This window comes from Podarcis filfolensis (genome assembly GCF_964270895.1).
Source record: "Podarcis filfolensis genome assembly, chromosome: 12".
Taxonomy (NCBI): domain Eukaryota; kingdom Metazoa; phylum Chordata; class Lepidosauria; order Squamata; family Lacertidae; genus Podarcis; species Podarcis filfolensis.
In genome coordinates, this window is record NC_139614.1 from 46027425 (window position 1) to 46044244 (window position 16820).

The following is a 16820-nucleotide window of genomic DNA, read 5'->3' on the forward strand; positions in this document are numbered from 1 at the left end:
GGATGGAGAAGGGAATCTCCCTCCCCATTCCTAAACTGTCACGTTGTGTGTGTGATAGTTTAGGAATGAGGAGGTTCTCTGGACTGACCCCTTCTTTGATTTTAGACTGATATTCTTAGTTGCAACTTTCACTTCTTGTTTCGCTCCTCACTTATTCCGAGCCTCTTAGGATCCTTCGGATCTTTCTCTGCTGAGAATATAGAGGCACGCGTGGCTCTCTTGGATTGCCAACTAGATAGTTAGACTCTTTGCTATCCAAGTGTGTTTGTCCCATAATAAAAATAAGCTTTCTGATTTTCCAGTTAAAGGTCTCAGTGCGATTCCTTGGAGGGGAAAGCCCGTTACTCCAAGGTATTTCAGTGCAGAAATTCAAACTCCCGTTGATGCATATAAACGCATTATGCTATCAGATTTGCCCAAGACTACACATGGAGTAGTAGAGGATTGAACCCAACTCTTTCCTGTTCAGGATGGCGAACATGTTGAAGAAATATGCATAGGATTAGACTGTGAATCCAGACATTTTGTCCTCTGCACCACAAAGGGCATCTGATCTCATACAAGGGGGAAACCCCACTATCAGGGCGTCGTTGCCTTCAACATCCTCGCGACGGCCAAGGGATAGATTCAGATATTTCAATTTTAATAGAAGCTTCACCTAACAATCTCTTAGAGGCCCAGCAGGTTTGTCAGAAACATGGAGTCACCCTCGGAGCCTAGGCTACGAAGGTGCTGCTTGGGTTGCCAACTTTTTTTCCTGACTCTGCTTCTGTGCCTTTAACAGCAACCTAATGCGCACAAACGGGTTGCCACCTTCTCCGCCGGCCTCTGCTGCTGTGCCATTGAGCCCTGGCACGCTAACTGCATGTCGGGTTTATGTTAAAGGCTGGGGGGGGGCAGGGATTTTAAACAACAATCCCCACCCTACTCTTCTCCCTCTTTGCAGAAACAAATTTCGCATGATGTGAAAGTATTACAAGAAAAAAGAAGGAATAAGATCGAGGTGTTTGCCTGGCTTCCCTGCCCCTCTACTTTAGCCTGCCGACAGGGTCTGTAACCCAGAAGGACAATTTTAACAGGGATATAATCAGATCAAACTGCTAATCTCCCGGCTTTCCGCACGGAAAGCAGATTAAAGGAAAGGCAATGAGAACAAGAACGACTTCCTATTAGAAGGCTTCCGACTTTCCCCCATTAGCGGCTCCGGCTGTAAATCCGGAGTCGCGACTGCTCAACCGAAGGAGGCATGGCCGATCTCAGTTCAGTCTTAACTGATGAGTTTGGGAGATGTGCTTCATTTATAAGAACGGAGAGGCGGGGTGGATGGGGGCAGCCCAAGCCCGCTTGCAAGTCACGCCACTCCTTTCCCCTAAAGACCCCATGGTGGACGGATGCCGAGCGTTGTCAGGGGGCTGCCGGGGTTAAAACCGGTGCTTGTGCCTTTAACTCGGAGCCTTCCTTTGCAGGAGGTATCGGATGGTGGGTGACATTTATCTTCACTTTGAGAAAAGCTCCGACAGCCATTTCCTGCAACTCAAAAGCCTCTCAGTTAAAGGCACAGCTGCAGAGCCCAGTTAAAAATCTGGCAACCGTCCCTCCTTGCTATAGGAGGAGAAAGACCCTGGAGCACCGCTGCAAGAAGCCTGCATTTAAGGTATATTTGCTTTGCTTTGTCGGTGGATGTGATAATCATAAATAATAGCGGCTAAGTCTAACGCAGCGAGAACCAACTTGCGAACTTGACCTCCTTCATCACCGCGTGGCTTCCAAATTGCCCTCGAAGTTTTGGCTTAACGGACCTGCGTTGCCACTACTACGACTTAAAAAGATTAAGGGGGGAGAATCAGCCCTTCAGTGTTAATCGGTGATTTGCTGAGGTTTCCTTGCGTCCCTGGGACCTTCGCAAAAGCCCATCTTCCCAGTTCTATCAGAGACGTCTTTAAAAGCGCCGGGAGGCGTGGGGGATTGATGGATAAATTATGGCCTCTGAGAGAAGGGGTGGGGAAGAGTGCATTATACAAATGAAAGCGGTGTGTTTTACAGGCCCATAATTTATAGGCCGGGGTGGGCGGGGAGGGGGAGGGGAGAGAGAGACCCGAGAAGAATCCTGAGCGACTCCCACCAGAGCTTGATGGTGAGGTCACAAACCTGGAAGTTTTCGCCCATTTAGAAAGGCTGGGTCGATCCCTGCTTTATCCTCTGCTTTCCACGCGAGAAGGTTTGGTGCGACTCAAGTCCCTCCATCCCCACTTAAGTTAGCGAATAAAAAATCCAGTGCAATGGCCTGATCTCTTGGCTGCAGGAAGGGCACACTGGTCTCCTTTGTTTCACACGTGTCATAATTCCTCGAGAAGGAACAGTCTATATCAGTGGTTCCTATTAGGGGTCCGCGGAACGCACCCAGGGGGTCCGCAGCCTCACCCCTTGCCTGCCCCCAACTATTTTTTTTGTCATTTTTGCAGGGTAATATCACAAATTTTATGGTCTTATTTTAGTATACCTAAAATCCTTTGCTTATGAAAGGCTACCCCACATTTTGTTCAGAAAATTGCTTTGCAGAGGTAACTACCATAGAGTTATCTTTTTTTTTTTCCAAAAGTAGGGTGTCCCTGGCTTGGCTTTTGAAAAAATAGGGGATCCTCAATTAGCTAATTGGGAACCCCTGGATATTTACAAAATATTAGAAGTAACCAAAACGAATTATCATACAATATATTGCTGTTGTGTTATTTACGCCTCAGTGCTGTTCAGTGTTCCAGAAGAAGACTTTCAACCGTTCTATGACTTGCCCCCGATCCTGGTATGTTGAACAGAGCCAGAGAATTGGGTTGCCAACTTTTCAGTCGGGCCTTGCTGCTCCGCCCTTATCAATGGGTTGGCTGAAGGAGCATCTTATGAGAACAACGTTTACCTGTTGCCAGGTCGTTCCTACAAGTCATGTCACCACGGTGTGAGAGGCGCCCACAACAGAGCTGCGTACACACCATACATTTAAAGCACATTTCCCACCCCCAAAGAATACTGGGAACTAGTTTATCCCTGACAGAGCTACAATCCCCAGCACCCCTAACAATCTCCCAAGATTCTACAGTTCCCAATATTATTGGGTCTGCTTTAATTGTGCGGTGCGTTTGCAGCCAACCTTGAAGACACAGAACTAGTTAATGGAAGCCCTTCAAGAAGACATGGGTGGGGACCTGCGGCCGCCATGACTCAGTGGCAGAAGGTCCCAGGTTTAATTTTGGCATCTCCAGGTGTGTGAGAGATGAGAAAGACCTCTGCTTGGAGAGATGGAGAGCCCTTGAACCGTCCAACATTCAGCGTTGGACAATGATAGGTCAGAGGGACAAATTGTTAAGGGACATAACATTAAACAGCTTCCTGGGATGGGAAACCTTTGCTGTGACCTTCCAGATGTTATTGGACTCAACTCCCATCATCCTTGGTCATTGGCTGTACTGGCCGGGGCTGATGGGAGTTGGAGTCCAATAGGTTCCCTGTCTTAAAATCATCTGGAGAAACACAAAGGCTCACAGGAGCGCAGTATAGGCCCATGAACGTGGTCTCTTGAATTCATGGGGATATCTGCCATATAGGGGCAGGGGCCATTCTCAAAGTCGTCGTGTTTTGGGGAAGCCTTCCTCAACGCGCGGGAAACCTGGTGAGAAGGGGAGAGGCCCTCTGCACATGCTCCAAGGCACGTGAGCCCCAAGTTCCCTGCCCTGTATTCATAAACGAGTAAGTAATCATCAAGCAAATCTACAAGGAAGACTATTTGCTAAGCGAAACACTATGCCTAGTTGGACGTGGCCGAGAGATTATCACGATGCTGTCCGTGAAATAGTCTCATCATCAGCTGCCGTCCAACTAACGTCCATAAAACAAGGCCCAACTTGGTTGCAGGCTGGCTTATTTGTCGTGATATCCTACAATGCTTTTGAGGGTCAGAAGTTCTTCTTCACACGCTTCGCTTTCCCTGGGACGAGATCTCCTATTTCCCGAGCAGCCCCCGAAGGCACCAAAAGGTGAAACCCATTTTCATAAACCTCTTTGACCCCCGGAGGCTGCCGTCTTTCCTGCAGCAAAACCAAGCATGGTCTGGGCGCCTTCCCGGTACAAAGTCAGCCGAACTTGGTCTCTTTCACAGAGAGCTTCTGAAGAAAGGGAGGGACGAGAAAAGGGGTGCAGAGAGAGGCAAAGGACCCGATGTTTGCTCTCTCTCTGCCAGCCTTGTATCGACGTTACGTGACCTTCCCTTCACATTCCCGCCGGCTGTTCTGTCTTTCTCTAACTTGCTGCAGCCGCCTTGGCAGTTTCTGATTTCTCCCCCAAAGCAAATGAACCCCAAACTCTTCCCGCTCGCTTTCTTAACGCCTCCTATATGCATCTCTATATATGTGCATTTAGTCGTGTTTGTGTAAGATAAGTGGGTTTAATAACACCATCGACTAAACATGCGTTGGCGGCGGACCTGACTTCTTTGACCTCGCCGTGTTTATTCTTTCCAGCTCGTTAAAAAGCTGTTGGCACCGTCGAGGCGGGGAATATTTAATTTCAGGTGTCCAGGAATCGGAGGAGAAGCTGGAAGGCAAGAACTTATCCACCTTAAATACATTTAACAGGCAGGAGAGGAGAAATGAAAGGAGCGCATTTTCACGATCGGCAAGGACGACAGAATTTGCAGTTGGTGGAGGGGAGAAAAACAAGAATCTTTGTTGAATAGGAAACGAAGAGAGAACATCATTGACGCTAATTTTAATGGGATTTTAAAAGACTCTTTTTCATTCCCTTCAAAACCAGGATCGTGCATCGTTTCGCGTAAAGGCTATGATGCCTAAGCAAGTTCTGAGGTTTTTTCCTGTATGTTTGGTCAACAACGGACTGAAATATCAATTCAGGACTTTGGCATCCTTTTTATTTTAATGATGAAAAGGATTAGAAAATAATAATACCGAGATTCTAGTCCCATGCTTGTGGGAGAAGCCCCACTGAACTGATAGGAGCTTACTTCCAAGTAAACATCCATGGGATCAAACTGGTCCTCAGTTGTGACAACATGAAAAGCAGAACAAGGAGCGCGAATAAAACACAGTCGGAGTTTATTACTCTCATCTCATTTTTATTTTTGCACCTGCAACTCTGTTACGAAGGATTTGATTTTTAAACATTGATCCATAGGTAAGTAAACATAGCACCTTAGCAAAGGGTTGATGCTCTTTTGATATCATCCTTGGAGGAAAATGCATCCGCCTCCCCCGTTCCATTCCCGGGGAGTAGAACGCTGAAGTCCCTCAACGTTCCATAAATGGCAGCATTCACCATTTCAAACACTGGACGTGCGCTCCATATCCAGGTCAAGATGCGAGGAGGGTGGGAAAACAAGACAAAAGAACAACTGGGGTTTATGTATTTGTTGTCCCTTCTTAATTCACAAAGGTCTTCTTCGGGTGCTACTGTTAAGCATCCCTGAAAGGTCGGCTGTTGACCGCTGTAAAAGAAAGGTTTTAAAAAGAGGGCGAAGAAAATCTTTTACGCCGCCCCAAAATAATCAGGCTTCAGATGTGATACACCTCGTCCTATCCTAATTATGCTACCTACAGAAGAAAAGTAAAATACAGGAATAACCGGGAGTTCCCTTCTGTGCAAATTATGTATCTCTTTCTGTAATAATATCCACACGGGCTCCCAGAAAAGCAAAGGGGACATTTGTGAACTCAGCACCCGGGACAGACAGCCTCTAAATAGAGCAGAACCTCCACGTGCTACTATTAATTATTTCAGATTCTCTCTCTCTCTCTTTCTCACACACAAACACAGAGCCTCAGCCCTCGCCTAGCTGCGTGAGTTGCCCAAATAACTTTCAGTAGCTGAGAATAGCAAAGAGAAGTTTCCTTTCCCCCACTAATTAAGGTTAGAGCATGTCGCTGTCGCAGCCAGACGGAGCATCCTAACTTAGGAAAGAAACTTAGAGACGCGATTCCTTCGCTGTTGTTGAAGGCAGGGGAAAAAATATCCTTTCCCTTCTATGGGAAACCCGTCTGATGAAGCGTTTTGCGTAAACCGTCAGCGCTCTCTCTCCTTCTCCCTCCAGCCCCCCTGGCCAAAAAGAGCAGGAAGCTCCCCCCAGGTGGGCGGGACCTAGGATCCCAGCATCCTTGACAGCTGTGTGCCGAGGCCAATCGGCTGCTCGGGATCGCCTCTCCGGCCACCAATGGTGCCCTGCCTCTCCGGAGAGCCTATGGGAGCCACTCCCGAGCCTTCAAGTGAGCCCAGCCAGCAGGTCCGGAGCGCTTTCGCCAGAGCGGTGAGAGAAGGAGCGCTTTCCCCTGGAGGGGTGGGGGAGACATTCGCTGCATCTGTGCAATCTCCGCGGAAGGGGCGCGGGGGGCGCAAGTTGCGCGGATGGTGGGGCTGCTGCGGGCTGGGGCTGATCCGCCGCTCCTCCTCCTCCTCCGGAGCTGCTGCTTGCAAGGCGACCCCATGAGCCTCTCCGAAGCCGTCTAAGCCCGCGCCGCCGGGATGGAGAAATCCAAGAATTTCCGCATCGACGCGCTGCTGGCCGTGGATCCTCCCAAGGCGGCGGCCTCGACGGCTCAGACGTCGCCTCTGGCGCTGGTCACCTCGCTGTCGGGCCACGCCAGCTCGCGATCCAGCAGCTCCAGCGCCAGCTCCAGCTCCAGCTCCAGCCCGCCGTCCTCGGCGGAGCCTCCGCCCTCGTCCGTCGAGGGCCTGCGCACCGACAGCCCGTCGCCGCCTCGGCTCCTGGGCGCGCACTGCGGGCTGGTGCCCAAGCCGGGCTTCCTGGGCGGCGGGGGAGGCGCGGCTGGGGGTCCCCACGCCCACCCTCACCCCCATGCCCACCCCCACGCGCACCCGCACGCCGCCCTGGGGCTGCACCCGCAAGGCGGCGCCGGCCTCCACCCGCAAGCCGCCCTCTACGGCCACCCCATGTACGGCTACCCGGCGGCGGCGGCCGCGCTGGCCTCGCAGCACCCGGCGCTCTCCTACTCGTACTCGCAGGTGCAGCCGTCGCACCCGGCCGCCGACCCCATCAAGCTGAGCGCCGGCACTTTCCAGCTGGACCAGTGGCTGCGGGCCTCCACCGCCGGCATGATCCTGCCCAAGATGCCCGACTTTAACTGTGAGTAGCACCGAGAGAAAGATAGATCGGACAAAAGATCCAGGCAAATGATAGTAATGTGTGTGAGCTTGCTTGCGCACCGCTGAATGCGTGCTGCTCTTGCTTGTGTGTGTCTTTTATATTTAATTTTAATTTTATTATTTATACCCCACCCATCTGGCTGGGTTTCCCAGAGAGAGGGGTGCAAGATGCATGCCTAAGCAGCACGGATACGATTGTGTGAACGCTCACACACCTATGATATAGACTCTGCCCCTCTGGAATATGTAATTTAAGGACAAGGGAGCCGCGATCTTTCCTTTGTTATCCGTTTTTCTCGCTGCCAGGCAGTAGCTGGGGCCTAAATGCGGCCGATGGCGCCTGCCTTGATTCTGTTCCTGGCGCTTCCTCCTTTGCGATAGGAAGACGCTCCCTGGCTGATCCAGGATGGTGTATTTGGATGGGGTTTTGGGGGTGAGCGAGGGAGACCCCCGCTAAATGGAATGTCGCCCTTGGGAAAACCGAGGTGGCCTTGGAGAGGAGCGGCTCCTCTCGACAAGGAAGGAAAAGGCCATTTCCCAGCAGGGAGGTCTTTAAACCTGCAAAACGCGTGCCTTGGGGGTTCGTTCGTTTGGGAATCAAACACGGACGAAGGCGAGAAGCAGCGGGAAGGGTTGGGTGGCGCGTAAAAGGCCAAATATTGTGCACAGGGCAGAGGCCGACTCACTAGAGCCCAAACCGCGTATCCATCGGATTAGCCAGTCCGGTGGTTGTCCTTCGCCCTACCTAGGAACTGATTTAGGGTTTCATGGGGACAATTTCAGAGCTTCGTTTTTTTTAAAAAGGCGATGGGGATGATCCGGTCCCCATTAAGTCCCATTTATTTCAACGGAAAGGTTAACCTTGTGCTTTGTCAGTCCAGACTTCCCTTGAGAATGTCGGGATCTTAAAATACTTTCCCCCCCAGTATGCGCCCGACACCCCTCCTATAATATCCCTAATACGTGTTCTTAATTGTATAGGGAGCACTGGAATATCGAAGCCAAACCATTAGCTGTTCTTGCACACACGGGCTGGTGCGTCTCCAAAAGACTGACCTCTTAATATTCCCTACCAAGATTTGTATTATTTGGGGTAAAATTGTAGCTAGGCCTCGGTGAAGCTATTTCTGGTATTCCCCCCTCTCTGTGCAATAATCATTCAGTAAAGCCATATATTATTATTATTATTATTATTATTATTATTATTATTATTATTATTTCATTTTAAGAATAACTCGAGAGAAGCGACCTCGCAGATATAATGGCGTGTTGGTTACTTGATGTTAACTTTGCTATAAAAGCAGTGCAGCTCAGTTAGGCTTACTTTTCTTGATAAATCGTCAAAGGGGGGGAGTTACTTGTTTCTTATCCCCCCCCGTCCCTTTTTGAAGGAGAAGAAAAGAAGAGGCCCTTCCGACAGGAAAACGTAATAATTAGGGAAGCTGTCAAAATTCCTGCTCCCGCAAATAAAACGCACGTGTGAACAAACAGCCCGAAGAAAGACCATAACGGGAGGCTTGGGGAAATCGCGCCGGGGTGCGAAAACCGCCCGGGCTGTGCTGTTTGCACGTGGCAGGAGGCTCTGGGAATCTAAGGGGGAGAGAGAAAATGCCTACTGCTATTCTGATATTTTAAGAGGTTTCCTGCAAATAAAACTAATTGTTCTGTTGAAAGGAATCCTCGAAAAGTACCCAAAGCGGTGGTGGGGCTGATATACAGCGGGTTCAGTACAGAAACAAATAAATAAAAATTAAGCATTGATATTGAAATCGACGAGGGTTAAAGGTGGCCTGTATCTACCTATCTTCAATTCCGGTTAGAAAAAACGTGGCTTTGAAGTTTTGAAGGCGATCACAAAAGACCTGGTTGTTAGATAACAGATTTAGGCAACGCGGATTTGCTTTCTAGCAAAAAACCGGGTTGCAGCCTTATCAGCGTTTAGATCCTTCCCTTGACAGCGTTTAGATCCTTCTTGACGCGACAAGAAAGCGGAACATTCTCAGGATTTATTTCTGTTACATTTTTCTTTTACACGTTTTTTTCTAAAATTATTTAGCTTGCCACGTTTTTCCTAAAATTACCACGTTTTTCCTAAAATTATTTAGTTTATTTAGCATAATAAGCCTTCCACATTTTTAACAACAAACAAGTCGCAGAAGACTGATGAAACCTCTCAAGACAGAGCGCTTAGTTCCGTCAAAGCCCACCATGGATAGCAGGATTTTAATTCCATGGTGTATTTACAGGGCAATATTAACAAGAGGAGAGTTACATTGATATCCCCGATATCAGTTGGTGGAAACTGACGACCCTAATCCGGGCGGAACAGAACACACCCAAATGCAGACCATTCGTTTGGCTGCCAGACAGTGCCCTAGAAAACAGGACTTTTAATTCGTACTGCGTCGAGGAAAACATCTCTCGTTTTCCACGCTGCTTGCAGAAGAGCCCCCGTTTATTTCCAAAAATCTTTTGGAATGGTAGCGGGGTATGTTTTGGTTCTATATTAAGTCTAGTCAAGGAAGGGGGGGAAATGTCATTTCGGAGTCTGCTCTCTGTGGCCTTTTCTTCTCAGATCGATTCCCCAAGAGTCCTCCTTTTAATTAAAAAGTCCGGTTCGAGGGTCAGTTTGAGAATAAAAGGGGCACAATTGCTTAAAAGAGGGCGTTAGTTGGAACCCGCCAACGGTTTGCCCCTTACCCTTCTCCCTCAGTGCTGTGGGGGGGGGCGAGCTCTCCTGAGCCCTCGGATCGCGCCCCTTTCACTTTCTCCCAATTATTATCTCTTGGGAAATCAGAGAATGGGCTCGGTGACCCCGCCCCGAGGCCGCCCCATCGTCCGGCTTCTCCGGCTGGGATAGTGCGAAGCGCTTCCCTCGGTCCAGGGCGCCCAGTCGGAGCGCCGCGCTTCCATCTCCCGGGGCTCTGCGGGCTTTACCGCGACCAGGAGCTCTTCGGGGGCGAGCAAGGCCCGGCGGGGGGACAGGGCTGGCTGGCTGGCTGGCTAGAGGGAAGGCTCGCTTTTCCCGCGGCTCTTGGCTTGGCGGAGAGGTGGGCTCCCTCGGTGAGAAAGGAGATGTCTAGAGACCCACCAGGGCGCGGGGTCAGCGAGAAAAATCTGGGGAAGCGAGGCCTCTCCCTGGACGGATCACCCTTCCAGGTGAAGACCAGGATTTGGAGGAGGAGGAGGAGAAACTGAGAAGGAAGTCCCGTTTGCAAACTTCTCCCGGTTGGGGCTTCTTAGGATTTGCCAAGCCAAGGGCCGTCGGAAGGGCGGCGAGTTTGTCCGCTGCCTTCCTTGGCGTTCGCCGTAGCGCTTTTGCGACGGTCCAGTCCTCGCCTCGCGATCTGCAAGGCGAGCAGGAGAAGAGGATCGGGCCAATTCACGGAGGAGAAGGCTAGCAACGCCGCGCAGGCCACTGTTTTCTTCCACCAGACCTTCAAGGCGCATTCAGAGAATTCTGGGCACTTGCAGTTGGCTAAAGAATGCTGGGAATTGTAACTCTACGAAGGATGAACTACAGTGCCCAGAATCCTTTGAAGGAAAGAATGCGCTTTAAAGGTTTCGCGTGTCCGCATATGTGTCACTGCATATGAGTTGGTCGGGATCCTAAGGAAGAGGAGGAGGGGGCTGTTGCGCTCATGTCCTGTTCTGGGGCTTCTCGCAGGCATCTGGACTCGATGGGTCATTGGCCTGATCCAGCGGGCTTCTCTTACGCACATCTCTCCCTTTGACTTTCTTCTTCCGTGTCCGTGAATCACCGTTTGACATCAGAGCATGACTTCAGACCGAGGCTACAGGCTCAGAGGAAGCTGTAGCTGGATGCCCTCTCTGGCCTCATCCTTCCGCGACCAATATTGTGCTTCTGCCGGAATATTTTTTAAGGAATCCTTTAAAAAACAGTTCTTAAAAATAGAATTAAATTATTGTGCCCAAACCTATACAGCTAAATCACTTCCCCTCTTTCCTAGATGTGAGATAGCATCATGGATCTGAAAGATGTTATGATGAGGAGCAGTTGGGTGTGAGATAATCCGCTCTGATCCGCACAAATGACTCAGCCTCCGCTGCTCCAAGCCCGGTCCGCGTTCTCAATAATAATAATAATAATAATAATAATAATAATTTATTTGTACCCCGCCCATCTGGCTGGGCTTCCCCAGCCACTCTGGGCGGCTTCCACAGAGACCAAAAATACACTCAAATGTCACACATTAAAAACTTCCCTGAACAGGGCTACCTTAAGATGTCTTCTGAATGTCAGGTGGTTCTTCTCTTTGACGTCTGGTGGGAGGGCGTTCCACAGGGCGGGCGCCACTACCGAGAAGGCCCTCTGCCTGCTTCCCTGTAGCTTTGCTTCTCCAATGAGGGAACCGCCAGAAGGCCCTCGGCGCTGGACCTCAGTGTCCGGGCAGAACGATGGGGGTGGAGACGCTCCTTCCATACTTTCCTGCGCAGGGCAACTCGATGCTCCGGAGGAAGTCCCAGGATGATCAGAGGGACTTGCTCCCTAACCTCATTCATGCATTGATTGCGGCTGCAATCTTATACCCACTACTGAACTCGAAGTGACGTGCGTTTGAGTAAAGATGTATACGATTGTGCTGTGGAAAGGGGCATTTTGTGTGTGTGTGTGTGTGTGTGTGTGTGTGTGTGTACACACTGATACAGGAGGCGCATTCAGGAATGCTAAGAGAGATAGGTTCTGGAAAGACGAAACATAAATGCAATAAATGCTATGTAGATGCAATAAATGTAAAATAAAAATAAAAATCCATCGCTAACCGGCGGAACTACAAGCTGCAGTGATGGCAACTAGGGCAGATGACTTAAAAAAAAAAAGAGAGGAGAATTTAGACGGATTAGTGGATATTAGGACAGCCATAAGAACAAAATGATTCTTTGTCATTTTGTCATATATTAAAATGATTTAAATATATGGTGTGTCCTCAGTCGGCATGCTGCCTAGGTCAATATATCCGGATAGCAAGAAGCTGAGGGGAGGCTAGCGGGGCAAAGCGCTCCGTGGGACCCGAGACCCAGAGGAGGTGGGGGCTGTTCATTTTCCTGTTCCTAAAGCAACATAAGACGCCGTCGAGTCCAGGCGACCATGTCTCCGCCCCGCGGAGCTTACAGTCCAAAATTCGACTCGGGCGAAAACAAAGGAAGAGAAGGCAGGAGGAGGGGGTCTTGACCAGACGGAAATAACCCCAGAGAGAGGGTTTCCATAGGGTTAGTTATTCTGAGAATTTTCCATAACAATTCCCAGTTTGATTTACATAAACAGAAGATGCAGGAAGTCTGTCCTCTCGCCCCCGATCTTGTTGCTGTGTGTCTTTCTAGATCGCCTTTCCTCCCCCCCCCCAATCGCATCTCCGTTTCACGCCCAGCTGTACTGGATCAGTTTCTCCAGGAGGGTCCTGAGCTCCGCCGCTGTTCCCAGGATGGAGGAAGCCCCTGCGCAACGGAGCGCGGCTGGAGAGATGCAGGGGCTGGCGCGCTCCTCGCTCCTCGTCCTCTCTCACGCCTTCTCCTTTCCTCTCTCCCTCCTCAGCCCAAGCACAGTCCAACCTGCTGGGCAAGTGCCGGCGGCCCCGCACGGCCTTCACCAGCCAGCAGCTGCTGGAACTGGAGCATCAGTTCAAGCTGAACAAGTACCTGTCCCGGCCGAAGCGCTTCGAGGTGGCCACGTCTCTCATGCTCACCGAGACGCAGGTGAGTGTCTTGCTGGGGAAGGGAGGAGGAGGAAGAGAGAAGGGAGCTGGATTCAGCAAAGGAGGGAGATCACCTGCAGAGGAAGGGGCTTTTGCCTTGCTTGGCTCGCTGCTCATCTTCCGCAGGCAGGAGGAACCTGCGTAAATAAGCGCCCCCTTGAGGTCCAATCAGCTCACCACCAAGTCAGCGCTCGGGTCCGCACTTTTGAGTCCACGGCTTTCCTTTCTCATTTCAGCCAAAATATTAACACGGGGGAGCGAAATAGTGTTTTGGTTCCTTTCTGTTTACATTACAAAGCACCCCACCCTGCCATTCCAGTGCTCCAGGCCCTTTTCGAAACTTGGAAATGCAATAAAGGCTCCTGGCTGGTAGCCAGATTCTGCGCCCAGATTTGTAGGCCCAGATCATCCTCTGGAATAAAATAGCTTACTAGGGAAATGCTGAAGTCGCCCTTTGGGGCGCCTCAGGGTCAAATTTTACGGTAGCCCAAATCTGAGTTGTACAGGTGTGTGTATATATCTCAATTTTAACTTATGAGCTATTGCTGCAATCTGCTCTGATTGTATATTTTATCTTTATGAATGCTGTTTTTATTGTGTTATGCGAGCTGGTCTTTGACCATAATAAATTATCTATCTATATCAATAAAGGCTGCAATCCTATTGTCACTTACCTGGCACTGAGTCCACTGAATTCAACAGGGTTTACTTCTTAGGGGGAATGTGTGGGATTGTACTGTGTGCTATTTCTTGGGGGGAAGGCCTTGAGTCAGGGGTGGAGCAGCTGCTTTTCATGCAGATGGTCCTCAGATCAATCCCTGGCACCATCTAAAATCCTGGAGTGCTGCAACCAATCACTGTAGACATTACTGAACGAAATGGACCAATAGTCTGACTCGGTGTAGCATACTATGTTTCTCTGTGTCTTCCTTCCTTCTTTAAATCTAAGGTGGGTTTAATTTAAAGGATTCTTTTAGAACAACACACAGGCGGTATAGGAGGCCTCCAGACATTATGGAGGGCGGGGGGAAGGCATAGGGATCATAACTGCAGATCATAAATGGGAATCAGTTTGGCACTGCCCATCCCTATGAACAATTTCTGCCTGTCTGCAGGAGGCTTCTCTCAAAATTATGTTTTGCTGGCACTGGGCTCCATCATGTCTAGCCAAAATAAAAAACAGCATCTCCCCGCTGTGCTGGAAAGACTGTGGAGAGATAGGCTCATGTTTTCATGCATTTGTGGAGTTGTACGTTGCGTTGGTATACTCCTTTTGCGAAACAGGTTTTCACATTATTTCCACAATTACACAGCAACGCCTCTCACCCAAGTTGGCTCTTGCCTTGTTATCATTACACTCAAATTTAAACAATAACCTTAGATGCTGGGATTTAGTATCTCTCCCCCCCCGCCGCCCTCCATAATGTCCGGAGGCCTCAATTGTGGCTCAATTGAAATGACTTACTTGCCACAAAAGACTTAATTAGAAGCACTTCAAGGACAGACCCTGTTGGTGAGATTCGGTTTCCTTTCTTTTCCTTTATAAATGAGACAGAAGATACTGTTATTCCACCCTCAACACAAGAATCTCTGTGCGGAGGCTACTTGAATTGATAATACACAAATAAATAAACATATTGCTTATGTACTATGTATTGCATATGAAGCGTATTAATATGTCACTGGACAAGTTACTGTAGTTATGTTATTTATTTGAATGAAAAACAATAAAAATTATTGGGGGGAATGGGAGGGGAGTCTATGCCCCCCTAGCAGTTGTTGGACTTCCTTCAGCCTTGACCAGGGCTGGATTTAGGTTTGATGAGGCCCTAAGCTACTGAAGGTAATGGGGCCCTTTATATGTCCAGCTGTCCTTTGTCAACAACAAATTGTTGCTGTTTTTTGTGTTGAATATATTCTATATGGTAATTTATGGACCTAATAGGTATCTAAAGCCACATGATACATAACAAAATATGTATTTTATCAAACTAATTGTTGAACTGAGATACAATTAAGAAGAAGTGTATTAATAGTGATATACAATTAAGAAGAAGTATGTTTTTTGGGGGCCCCCAAGAGAGTGTGGCCCTAAGATTAGTAAAGCGCCCAAGCTCATGCTATCTTGGTAAATGCAGATGCCAAGTGGAAGCCTTCACTTGATAGATTTATTTAAAAAATTACGAACCATCTTTCCAGTTTTTTCATTCTTCAAACAGTCAAAGCTGGCAGAGAGAAATCCCGAATCAGTTTGGATTTGGATTTGATATCCCGCTTTATCACTACCTGAAGGAGTCTCAAAGCGGCTAACATTCTCCTTTCCCTTCCTCCCCCACAACAAACACTCTGTGAGGCGAGTGAAGCGGAGAGACTTCAGAGAAGTGTGACTGGCCCAAGGTCACCCAGCAGCTGCATGTGGAGGAGCGGAGATGTGAACCCGGTTCACCAGATTACAAGTCCACCCCTCTTAACCACTACACCACGCTCTCTCTCTCTCTCTCTCTCTCTCTCTGAGGCAGAAGCTGAAGCGGGAGAGGAGGGAGGTCAAGAGGCAGAGATGAGTCAGGCTGGTGAAGAGTCATGGGTATTTCTCCCTCCTGCTGCAACAAACTCCTCTCCCCATTTGTCTCCCAGAACCAGAATGGGGTTGAAACGAGCAGAGCAGTGACAGACTGAATGCAGGCATAGTCTCTGATTGCTTGGGAATAGCCCTGGAGAGGAGAGGACTTAGATGGCTGTAGGGAGCCAGTCTCAGTAGCTGATTTTCATGCAGTAAGGCCACTGGGAATTAGCTTCTGTGCTTGTCAGGCCTGACCCTCAGCCAAGTCTGTGGAGATTGTGTTTTTGCTAATAAAGAGTTGACTCCAACTTTGAACGGTGTGATTTACTGCTGGCTCGTTCTGTGACAGACCTTGTTCCTCATGCTATAGGTCTGATCCCATGTATGTCGCCTGATCACATTGTGTGCTATTTCCACCTTCCTCTCTCCAGGTAAAGATCTGGTTCCAGAACCGGCGTATGAAGTGGAAGCGGAGCAAGAAGGCCAAGGAGCAGGCGGCTCAGGAGGCGGAGAAGCAGAAAGGAGGAAATGTTGGGGAGGACAAAGTGGGGGATGAGGTGCTGCCTGCGGGGGCCCCAGAGAAAAACAATGGAGGGCGCCGCTTGCAGGAACTCAGGGACAGTGACCGGGAGGAAGAGGACGATGAGGAAGAGGATGATGAAGAGGAGGAGGAGGAGGAAGATCGGCCCGGACACTGCTGCCCCTATGGGTCTCCCGACTGCTCTGACGGGGATGAGGATGGGAGGCAGCCACATGGACGGCATGGGGGAGCCCACCCACAATTGCCCCCCACCTCAGCTCCCTGAACACTTGGATCCCAGAGCCAAGAGCCACCTTCCTTGCACTGGTTCAGGAGAAAATCCTTTCCCAACCCCACGTGTGTTTGTTGCTCTGTGTGTAAGCTGGTGCCCTGCAGGTGTTTTTCGACTGCAGTTCCCATCAGCCCCAGCCAGCATGGCCATATGAGACCATGGTGATGCTTCCTGGGGCTGATGGGAGTTGTAGTCCAACACATCTGGAGGGTGGCAGGTTGGTGAAGGCTGGTCTAAAGTAAAATGCTCTCATTGTCCTCCATGCATCTGACTTTACTGGCCCCAATGGTGCTCCATGTGCAACTAATCCTGCTCTGTGTTCCTCAGTGTCCTGCCTCCCCCCCTCCCATGGGCTCAGGCTTAGTGTCAGGGCTCGAGTCAAACGTGGGTCAGCATGAAAGGCACAGGACTCCACTGTCTGTGCAGCAAACAATTCGAGGAAATGGCATACAACTCAGCAACACTGCCCGGTAGGTCTTGCCCCTATGGAGCAGTAGGCAGAACTGAAGGTTCTCTGCCTTCCACTCTTTCTCCTCTCCCAGATGTTTCACAAACAGTCTCAAGCTGCGTCTA

At 49.6% G+C, this 16820-nt stretch overlaps 1 protein-coding gene across 1 annotated transcript; it reads left to right on the forward strand.

The window, feature by feature from the left end:
• The first annotated feature begins 6448 nt into the window (after positions 1–6448).
• On the forward strand, positions 6449–16557 carry MNX1 (motor neuron and pancreas homeobox 1). The gene is made up of 3 exons (XM_083579948.1): positions 6449–7141; positions 12716–12876; positions 15867–16557. Exons 1-3 carry the CDS (start codon positions 6520–6522, stop codon positions 16239–16241), a joined length of 1158 nt encoding a protein of 385 aa, XP_083436074.1. The 5' UTR covers positions 6449–6519; the 3' UTR covers positions 16242–16557.
• Positions 16558–16820: the final 263 nt, after the last annotated feature.